At 38.1% G+C, this 11,309-nt stretch overlaps 1 protein-coding gene across 10 annotated transcripts in view; it reads left to right on the top strand.

The window, feature by feature from the left end:
• Positions 1-2,663: 2,663 nt before the first annotated feature.
• The window catches only part of LOC104238054 (CMP-sialic acid transporter 5-like), a 31,452-nt gene continuing 22,806 nt past the window's right edge, over positions 2,664-11,309 (top strand). For 4 of the 10 annotated variants that reach the window (XR_011399956.1, XM_070145642.1, XM_070145641.1 and 1 more), the window contains exons 1-14: positions 2,664-3,017; positions 3,974-4,090; positions 4,305-4,361; positions 5,423-5,500; positions 6,187-6,231; positions 6,817-6,876; positions 7,022-7,144; positions 7,462-7,539; positions 7,906-7,975; positions 8,204-8,311; positions 8,689-8,822; positions 8,904-8,980; positions 10,464-10,512; positions 10,608-10,667. Coding sequence is in view for 9 of the 10 variants with exons in the window: in XM_070145642.1 (XP_070001743.1) it covers positions 2,850-3,017; positions 3,974-4,090; positions 4,305-4,361; positions 5,423-5,500; positions 6,187-6,231; positions 6,817-6,876; positions 7,022-7,144; positions 7,462-7,539; positions 7,906-7,975; positions 8,204-8,311; positions 8,689-8,822; positions 8,904-8,980; positions 10,464-10,512; positions 10,608-10,658 (1,215 nt within the window). In the remaining variant the exon portion in view is untranslated. Of the gene's footprint in view, positions 3,163-3,289; positions 3,487-3,973; positions 4,091-4,304; positions 4,362-5,422; positions 5,501-6,186; positions 6,232-6,816; positions 6,877-7,021; positions 7,145-7,461; positions 7,540-7,905; positions 7,976-8,203; positions 8,312-8,688; positions 8,823-8,903; positions 8,981-10,463; positions 10,513-10,607; positions 10,668-10,735; positions 11,075-11,309 lie in introns of those variants that run through there. The other 6 variants (XM_009792325.2, XM_009792324.2, XM_070145643.1 and 3 more) reach the window with 6 other exon arrangements.

Here is an 11,309-nt window from a genome sequence, read left to right as displayed (position 1 = left end):
TTTGTCTCAGGTGAAAAAATACCACTAAGCCTGGAGATGAAGCACGAGTTCCCTTTAATTTTTTTTATCCCACAACTCTTTAAATCTAATGGATAAAGTTTGTTAAACATTTGAAGGATATCAAATGTGTTAAATTTTGGTAAACCTAAAGGACCAAAACTGCTCAGAAGATATTTAAGGGACTACTTTGAATAACAACAACAACAACAACGACCCAGTATAATCCCACAAGTGGGGTCTGGGGAGGGTAATATGTACGCAGACCTTACCCCTACCCCGAAGGGTAGAGAGGCTGTTTCCAGGAGACCCTCGGCTCAAAAAAGCAATAGGAGATGATATATTAGTACCATAGAAATGCGTAATAAAAATAACAACAAAACAACAACAATATATAAGCGATACGAAATATGGAATACAGGATACAAAATACGAAATACGAAATACGAAATAGATGGCTGGTATAGTACAACTAGAAGGTAAAGCCCTGCATCAATAGACGACCAATGACATTCCTAGTCTAACTCCTAACTGGATAGTCTCCCTCTATTGTGCTGTAGAAATATTCACACTCTCCCCTAACCTACAACCTTAATGCTCGACCTCCATAATTCCCTATCAAGGGCCATGTCCTCAGTAATCCTAAGTCGCGCCATGTCCTGTCTGATCACCTCTCCCCAATACTTCTTAGGTCTTCCTCTACCTCTCCGCGTGCCCACTACAGCCAGTCGCTCACACCTCCTCACCGGTGCATCAGTGCTCCTCCTCTGAATGTGCCCGAACCATCTGAGTCTTACTTCCCGCATCTTGTCCTCCATGGGGGCCACACCCACCTTCTCTCGAATATCTTCATTCCTAATCTTATCCATCCTTGTATGCCCGCACATCCACCTCAACATCCTCATCTCTGCTACTTTCATCTTCTGGATGTGTGAGTTCTTTACCGGCCAACATTCAGTTCCATACAACATGGCAGGCCTAACCACTGCTCTATAAAACTTACCTTTTAGTAACGGTGGCACTTTCTTGTCACACAAGACTCCCGACGCTAACCTCCACTTCATCCACCCCACCCCTATACGGTGTGTGACATCCTCGTCAATCTCCCCGATCCCCTGAATAACCGATCCAAGGTACTTGAAACTACCTCTCTTGGGAATGACTTGAGAGTCAAGCCTCACTTCAACTCCCGCTTCCGTCGGCTCAACTCCAAATTTGCACTCGAGGTATTCCGTCTTCGTCCTACTCAACTTGAAACCTTTAGACTCAAGAGCATGTCTCCAAATCTCTAGCCTCTTGTTGACGCCACCTCTTGTCTCGTCAATTAGAATAATGTCATCAGCAAATAGCATGCACCATGGAACCTCCCCTTGAATATGATGAGTCAGTGCATCCATTACCAGGGCAAATAGGAATGGGCTGAGCGCAGACCCTTGGTGCAACCCCGTAATAACTGGAAACTGTTCAGAGTCGCCTCCTACTGTCCTAGTCTTAGCTCCCTCATACATGTCTTTAATCACCCTAATATAGTTACTCGGGACCCCTTTATCCTCTAAGCAGCTCCATAAGACCTTCCTAGGAACCTTATCGTACGCTTTCTCCAGATCAATAAACACCATGTGGAGATCCTTCTTCTTATCTCTGTACTGTTCCACCATCCTCCTAATAAGGTGGATAGCTTCTGTGGTAGATCGTCCCGGCATGAACCCGAACTGGTTGTCTGAAATAGACACCGTCCTTCGCACTCTCATTTCTACCACTCTCTCCCAAACTTTCATGGTATGACTTAATAATTTGATGCCCCTATAGTTGTTACAGCTCTGGACATCACCTTTGTTCTTATACAGCGGGACCATTGTACTCCACCTCCACTCTTCAGGCATTCTCTTAGTCTTGAATATAACACTAAACAATGCAGTAAGCCATTCCAAGCCTGCTCTACCCACACACATCCACAGTTCAACCGGAATTTCGTCTGGCCCGGTAGCTCTGCCCCTTCTCATCTTACGCATTGCCTCCATGACTTCATCGATCTCAATGTCCCTACAATTACTTACTTCATGGTGACTGTCGGCATTCCTCGATTCCCCAAGTATAGTATCCTGATCCCCTTCTTCACTTAGAAGTTTATGAAAGTAGGTCTGCCACCTCCTCTTAATCTGGTCATCTCCCATCAAAACTTTGCCGTCATCATCTTTTATGCACCTCACTTGGTCCAGATCCCGAGTTGTCCTCTCTCTCGCCTTAGCGAGTCGGAATAACTTCTTCTCCCCACCTTTGTTCCTTAGTTCCTCATACAGACGAGCAAAAGCTGTCGTCTTAGCCTCCGTCACTGCCATCTTCGCCTCCTTCCTAGCTACCTTATACCTTTGACTGTTCTCTCTCTTCTCCTCCTCGTCAGTGCTCCCTACTAACCTTAGGTAAGCCGCCTTCTTTGCTTCCACTGCTTTGAATCTACCCTCAAATTCAAGAGACCATTCTGACATTTCTACATCAGTATACCTCGCATTAATTTAATACGGTTACTTATTTCCCTACTCTCCTAAAGACAATATTACCCTCTTCAGTCCCGCTTGCATCGGCGTAAAAGACCGTGGGCAATTAAGTCATTTCAAATATATCAGAAGTGCCCCTCAAAATTTCAACCAATGCACGGCAAAAGACTCCATTTTCTTTTCAAATACACTGCTCTTTTATCTCATCTCCTCAATTGAATTCATCAAAAAAATTCTGATCCAACAAAACAAAAATCAAAAATCAAAATCCAAACCTAATTTCTTCACTGATCGATCGATTAGCTAGAAAATTACAGCTATAAATAATACGCGCATTTACGCAATAATAAGTTCGAGATGAATGGAATGGCGGAATGCAGTGTTTGCCACTCGAAATTAGGAGTTTCGCCTAACACGAGAACGGTTTCTAAAGCTTACGATCATCATCGCACTGATGTGTCGTTGAAAACACGCGCTTTCAATGTTTTTTTGGTTGTCGGTGATTGCGTGTTGGTCGGTTTACAGGTATTGGCACTTCTTACTCTTCAACTATGAAGCTAGAAACTAGAAATAATCAGCTCGAGTTTTTTTTTTTTGAATTTTTTGAATAAATTATGCATGTTGAAAGTGAACTGATACGAAGCAAATTGTATGAGCTGGAAAAAGTGAGGTATTCTTATTTCTTACCTTTGTTGTTTTATCACAGCCCTAAGGTTCTTAGTTTAGAATGATATTAGTGATTCCGAGGCATGTTGGGATTGATTGGGAAGCCTAACTTTTTCTGTATGATTCTGTAGTTCCAAGAGCTCTCTGTTTTAGCATTGTGAGGTCCCATATTCGGAACAAACCATTGAGAAATTCGGGAGCTAATAAAGGGTAGGATGAAGGAGCTGGATTATATTGAATCGGATATTTTGGCCTACCATGTTCTTTCTTTGACTACAAGGGTCGTTTATCGTGATGTTTACTTCTGCTGGTTTTTCGCTTGATTGGGGTAATTTTTATTATTCTAGAATTCTTGTATAATTTGCTAAATTGTGCAAAACTATTGGTAGTAATAAAACCGAGTCAGCTTGGATTCTAGAAAGTAAACTGGCTCAAAAGAAATTGATGGTAAGCCTAATTTTCATTTTTGAGTTTTGCCTATGTGTGCATGATTTTAAATGCTTTCCACGAGAAATACTGGTTAACAGAGACTTTGGCCAATAAGAGTACTTCGCAGTCTGAATATCCTCTTTTAGTAAGGGGTGGTAGTCGGTATGGCCTTGAGCTTTTGATGTCCTTACTTTTTCCATGTTAATATTCACATATTGAATTATTGCGAATTTGTATTTATTTAAAGAAGAAGGTGTATTAGAGTAGTCATTATTTAGAACTGTGTGATACTGAAACATTTACGGGTTTCTTCATGTAAGTATTCTCGATTTTGTTATGTAGGTATATTGAATAAAAAATATTTTCTTTTCTTTCTTTTGTTGCAGCCTATACTTGTATATATGTCAAAAGTTGACGGCAAATTCGAATTTAGTCCCATTAGTGTTAATTTCTTGACTGAGTTAGCAAAAGTTGCATTTGCAGTAGTAATGCTATGCTTACAGGTATGCTTTGTCTCTCCATTGCTTAACTTATTCTATAACCTTCTACACCTTCAATTTTTCTATGAGCTTCTTCTCTTCTTTTTCAATATAACAAAATTCTCTACTGGATATTGCTCATATGCATCATAATTTGTTATTAATTTCTTGATACCTTGGTAGTTGGTACAACTATTCACTTGTTCTAAAATGTCTCTATCTCTTGTATCATTTGAAGGCTCGAGGCCAGAAGGCTGGTGAGAAGTCTCTTCTCTCTTTCTCCACATTGTTCCAGGTAAGACTTGTTAATACTCAAAGTGATTTCACTAGGCTTATATAGATATAAAAGTTTCTTGTGAAGTTGTGTCAAAAAATAGAACAATGTTTCCACTCAGATGTGTGTTTTCACGTATGCAAAAGAATATACCTAATCTGGTTGATATTTGGACGATAGCTTAGTTTATTTAGAAATTTTCTTCCCATTATGCAGTCGATTCTTTCTTTGCCCAATTACTCCTGTCCTCTCATATCATATGGAGGCTCTTCCATATGAAGGGGATCTTTTTTCTGTTAGAACATATGTAAGGGAGAAGCTACATTTATAAGACTCTATGAATGAGATTAAAATTTTAAGGTGCCAAAATGGTAAGCCGGTTTTAACTGGAGCCATTTATCTCCATTACCCATTCCACAATTTTGTATTATTCAGCACAGAGTGGGATAAGAGTACGAAGAAAATATTACTGTTGTCAATCTGGAATCCCAAAGCTCTTCACGTTAGTCTTGGCTTTTTAAGTCATTTTTTAATGTGAAATCCATTTTATGCTTATATATTTTAGCAACTAATCTTAAATATTCACTTCACATTAATACAAATTATGATGCAAAAAGACAGCAATGAGATGTCTAGAGATCCCGCTAATCTTACATAATCACTTAATTAAACAATATATTAGTCATAATTAAACATATGAGTCTATTATTTTTGCGTCTACATTGCCAATACCAATTTTATTACTTACCTTTATGAAAATGTGGCAATGATACTTAAGATAAACAGGCAAATTAAGTAGGTTATGAAGCCACCTCGTAACAGGTGGGAACCTATCTGGCCACAGAGGAAAAGTAATAGGTTTTCATTTCACCAAGTTAATTCTTTCTAATTAATCAGTGCGAATGTGTTTGGTTCTTTAAAACTTAGGCCAATCTGAACATTGAAATTAATGCTTCCAACTTTTCAGAAGTTCTTTCTCTGACTTCCTCTACCTCTTAGGACACAAGTGCGATGTTAAGAATTATAGGAAAGTATGTTCATGGCAACTTTTGATACGAACCATTTTCCTTTATTAATTTCAGGCTGCTCGGAACAATGTGCTTCTGGCTGTTCCAGCTCTGCTTTATGCTATTAATAACTACCTGAAGTTTATTATGCAGGTAAATATTTTTTTGTGGTTCCTCACTTGGATCTGTAGTATTAAGAGGTTTCATGAGAGGCTTATCATATTCTCATGGACTTACTGCCCTTATCTTAGATGGGAACGAATAAAACGGAATGGGTTATAGAGAGGGATTAATATACCCAACCTCAACTAGCTTGGGGTGGAGGCATAACTGATCGATATGACCATTATCTTAGATATTTTGTTTCCAGTAGTGTGCAATTCTAATATTATTAAGGAATGTCATGTGCTTTCCAACTTATAGATCTCTGTACATATTACTCAAATGTACATTACAAGAAGATTTTTTTTTTATATTTAAAAAAAGGAATATTTTTTTTATAACCTCTTTTCTTGTTTTAGATCAGAAAGTAATTTGAGTATCTTCCCTGAAAGTTGAGAACTTTGGCATGAAGAGATTTGGTTGTCACTTCAAGTGGAAATGTATAACCTTCTGGATTTCTGACATTCTGTATCTATTGTGACTATTTTCTTCAAAATCTTATGTTAAACTACTGGAATTCAGGAATTCATGTCCTCTTACCTTTGTACTTTTATCTTACGCGCTTTTTACCTGATGAACTTTCTTGTCTAGTCCTGAAGTTTTGCAGTTTTGGTGCATGTTATTGGGGTAAAACTATCCTCTCGCACTTCCTAATGACGCTGTTGTTCTTCGTGCAGTTATATTTTAACCCTGCTACTGTAAAGATGCTGAGTAACTTGAAGGTATCCATTTGCTTATAGTTATTGCTGACACTGTCAGAGCTTTCAACTTCACGTGAGAATTCTACAGTAGTTTTGGAACCACAGTTAAAATGTACGGAGATTGAAATTTGGAAGGATTTACTGTAGGTGTTAAATATTCCACATATGTCCTCAGGATTTAGTGGAAGATATACGGTTTTGCTTGTTTCTCTTTGGATGGTAGTGAACTGTTTAGTACTTATTTTCTTTGGGATATCGGAGTGCCCAGGCCAACTGTACCTTGGATGATCCATCAGGCAGCCTGTCCAATTCACAAGCATGGGTTGCCATGGTAATCCAGCCCCACAAAGCTGGAGTCGATGGGCGCACATCAAGTGTTGTAGTTGGGATTAGGTGGTGAGCTGGCTAGTCATTTAATTGCGGCTTGTATCCAAGGATTTTGTGATTACTGCCTGAGTGCTTGACTGCTTGTGATGCCTAATCTTAGGATTCACTTATTTCTTAACATACTTGTGCCACATCTTTCCTTTTCTTCTGCTGGTAGATTTATTTTCTCGAAGTTTCTGTTGGTGATAAGTTTTCTTTTTTAATTTGTCAAACCTACAGGTTTTGGTAATTGCAATCTTGTTAAAGATGATTATGAAACGTCGTTTTTCCATAATTCAGGTCGGTTAAGAAAACAGAGGTTTGTTTATTAACTATGGTCACCTGTATTTAGTTGATATTTAGATTTCGGCCATGCTGTCTTTATACTTCTTGTAGCCTGAAAAAATGTTAGCTATCTATGACTGTCTAAAGTAATTGGTCACAGTGGGAGGCTCTTGCACTATTGCTTATTGGCATCAGTGTGAATCAGCTGCGCACTTTGCCGGAAGGTACAACAGCTTTGGGTCTTCCAGTGACAACAGGCGCATATTTGTATACCATGATTTTCGTAAGTATGAATATGAAGATAATTCTTAATGACTACGCACATTCTAAGCTTGGGTGATCCATCAGATATTCTAGCTTTGAGTGCTACTGCTTTCAAGAATCACTTCACATTGGGGATCTGGGCATCAGTTTGCAATGTTCCATGTTCATGCATATTCCCTTTCTTTCTTTTTTTTTTCTGTGGGGGTCCTAAGAGAATATACATGGTTCACAAATAGTGCCACTTGTACTGGACAAAACCTTAATGCCATATTTTCTCGACTTTTCACCTGGTTGCCTAATTTAATGTATAGAAACTGATGCAATATAATAATTCAGGTCACTGTTCCTTCACTGGCTTCTGTCTACAATGAATATGCTTTGAAGAGCCAATTCGAGACTAGCATTTATCTTCAGGTGAACTTTTACTGCTGATCACTCCAAAAATGCTTTAAAATGCTGCAGTGAGTTCGACTTCATTCAACTGGTTCCCAGGAAAAACCATAGACATCTTCTCCTCCTTAGCTTCTTCTTCTTTCGTTTCCCATAGTTACTTCAGTGTCAGTTTGAACCATCACCTAGAACTGTTATGACTTACGGATTTGCTAATAATCAGGTTTTTCTGAGCAGTATCTTTGCTTGATGTAATTTTACAAGCTAATAGTTTGATAATCTAGATGCTCCAAGTAGTGAGGTGCTTCTAACTTCTAGGTGTGGCTTTGCTTAATGGGTGTTTATGACTTTATAAATGATACATGCAAACAACTGAACTGCTCTTTGCAGAATTTGTTTTTGTACGGATATGGTGCGATCTTCAACTTCCTAGGCATACTTGGAACTGCCATTTTCAAAGGTATGAATGGGAAATCTTGTTTCTGGGACTATTAGATGAAATACCATCCATTGCAGGATGCAAACTTGCTTATACTTCCCAAGTCTTTTTGGCTTTGGCTAAAATGGTTATGGTGTATCAGTCCACCTCTACCATTGTTGAGGACGTACTTCTAAATTGTTGGTTAATGCACAAAACTTAATTTCTTCCTTTACTCGTGGTTAAAATTCTGTCCCAAATGCCCTTTAGGACCTGACAGTTTGGATATCTTACGGGGACACTCACGAGCAACAATGTTTTTGATATGCAACAATGCAGCTCAGGGAATCCTGTCTTCGTTTTTCTTCAAGTATGCAGGTGAGGCCTCTCTCACTTATTTGGCTTCCCGAGTCGACAAGATGCATCATGTTTACATCCCATATAACCATCCATTTCTATTCCGTAAAAAGTTTTGGTGTTTAAAATTCTGTTGTATGTGGGACTTGAGCTTTTTTCTCCTTAAATTTGGCCAATTTCTGCACTCCAAAAATGGGCCGTCTCAATTTTTGAGTATGTGCTATTGAATTTAGATACTAGTTCTTACAAGGTAGGTCCAATCTCCTTATCAAAAAAGGTAGGTCCAATCTGGTAGTGAGTGACATGCAGATTTCATTTTTCCAAGTTGTTTGTATTGTCTTGTAAATTTTACTAATTAAATGCATTAACTAATCATAGCTTCAATTTTTCATTTGCAGATACAATTCTGAAGAAGTATTCATCAACTGTTGCCACTATTTTTACTGGAATAGCATCTGCTGTTCTGTTTGGACATACCCTTACAATGAACTTTATTTTAGGAATCTCTATTGTGTTTATCTCGATGCATCAGGTTATATTTGGGTGCTGTTATCAATTTTGAGTGGCATGATCAATTTTTTTCTTGGACTCACGTCAAGCTTCAACTTTTCAGTTCTTTTCACCTCTTGCAAAGGTCAAGGATGAGACACAAAACGATAGTTTGGAAATGGATTCTCAGAAAAACTACAGGTGCACTCTTTTTTCATGTTTCAACTTTGTGAAAGCAAAATTGATATAGAGGAGAGATCAGGGTTACCTTACAACGTCTTATATCTACGGGTTTGTGAGATGCTTATGTCTAGATTTGCCCTTTAGATTGTTTTGGACCAAGTATTTATCATTCTTAGGAGTCGGTAGTGTCAAACCCCAAGAGTATGGGAGATACTGGACCCAGGTTACAATGTAGACATATCTATATGTTTGCAGACATTAAAGTATTGGAAATGTGCAAGTTCTGTACACTATGATGGCGTATACCACTTGATCTGGTGTGAGACTATCTGGGATTCAGATGTTTAGAAAGTTTTAGTTCCTTTAGTATGCTAGTTGCAACCGGATGAATCTTGGAGGGCCAATGGCAGACCTCTACCTTTCACTATCACAAAAGGTATAGATATTTTTCATGCAGCCAAGTGAGCTAATTGGGTAGTTTTACTTAGATATGGAGCCCTTGAAATTTCATGAGCTTTTTTTGATGAAATAAAATTGTTGTATTAAAAGGCATCAAAAAGATGCAAGAGTATGAAATTTCATGAGCTCTTTATCCCCCCAAAAGAGAAAAAGCTTTGCAATCTTAAATTTATATCCAAATTATTACTGTTTTTTTTTTTTACTTTCTCATAAATGGTCCACTTGCCATATTGTAAGCCTTTACGACAAGTTCAACTAATGAAACTTAATTGTATCTAGAAAGTAAAACAAGTGATGAAGAAGTGCATGACTGAATGACACCTCAACTTTGTGGCTGTCTTCACAAGATATATTAAAATGAGAGGAAGGATCCAACTTTTTTCAAACGGGAAATCTTTTGGTGACTGCTAGCAAAACTTACGAAATGTAAGTAATTGGCAAGCACGGAAAAAAAGGAGTTTTCATGTCAAAAACTTTAAAATAGGGAATACCCCCCAGTTCAGAATTGGAAAAGGAAAAGGAAGAAAGAGGAGAGCATTTGAGTGAGAATCCCTATTGATAAGATCAAGAGCTCTTTTTGTTTGTTATCAGTTTTTGGGCCACTATCAAGAGTATTACCCACTATGTTGATGCATGACTTGATGTACTAGAGGCATTGAGCCTCACCTTTTTTCACGCTACCTTGGTGCCTTTCTAATACTATTCTCTGAATTATGAAAGTAAAATGGGGAATTTCCTCAGGGTCCTTGTTCCAAGAGCAGAGAGGGTTAATGATTTATTTTGAGTGGACATGGAATCAGACGGAGTCAATATGAAACAATTGCTTTTTCTGGTTCAATTTTTTGTACTTTCCATTAAACTATTATTTATCTAATATATGGTCTTATTAACTATACAGGTTTGACAGAAAATCATAGTTATCACTTTGATGCAAGTTGTGCTATGTCTTTAGTCTTTCTGTTGCCTAATCTTACTACACATTTGATATCATCATTCTGGTGCTTCTTCGTTGGAAAAAAATTTGAGTGCTTGATCTCTACAGGTCAAAGGATGGATCCTTCATAAATATGGCCGCTGGAGCAAATGAAGATGTAAGACTCTGATCAACTTGCAAAGACCTGTTTTCTTGTTTTTTCAGAAGATTATGCATGCATGTATTCCTCTCATCTTTTACGACATTTTACAGGCTAGCCATCGCGTTGGACCTGATGAGAAAGAACCCCTTCTTCCACGTTAGGTATTACAGGTACGCACTCTCCTGGCACTTTTTTGCCCTGTTGAATGATATCTGCAATATAATGATTACATTTGCAGTCTCAGTTGTCAGACAGGTTGATACATAGCGGACTTTCAATATTTAGTTGATATGTTTCAGCGTCTTTGATGGGTGGTTTCAGAGAAGGTGTTAAGACCTGTGTCATTTACTAATATGCCCTGGCCAAACTTTAGGTCTGCTATTTGATCCCATTTAAATTGATGATGCCTTTAGACAAATCAGGTTTATACCTAAAAGTATTTGGCACAACCTACTCTATATTCCTAATTAAATATTCAATAATATTATCTTAGCATCCCGATCATGTATTTGGCTGAAGCCCACATGCAAGACTCTTGTCTTTTGTCAATGGATGTAGGCATTTGCCAGTGATATCATTATATTTGTGTAGGATTTCCATAGCCTTAAAAACCTCCTAGGTGCCAACCTTGTACATTTGTTTACAACGGTGATTATGTGTGTAGTTTCAAGGCAGGACCATAGCAAGTTTAACTGGGATGTGAGATTGATCCTAACCCTTCCTGTGTATATGAGCTAAAGTAGATTCTAGGAAATTCAAACTACGTGATAGATAATGAATCGTGATGTGCTCAAGAGTATCTCTATTGATCC

The sequence above is a fragment of the Nicotiana sylvestris genome, chromosome 5 (assembly GCF_000393655.2).
Source record: "Nicotiana sylvestris chromosome 5, ASM39365v2, whole genome shotgun sequence".
Taxonomy (NCBI): domain Eukaryota; kingdom Viridiplantae; phylum Streptophyta; class Magnoliopsida; order Solanales; family Solanaceae; genus Nicotiana; species Nicotiana sylvestris.
This window is presented reverse-complemented; position numbering and strand designations above follow the sequence as displayed.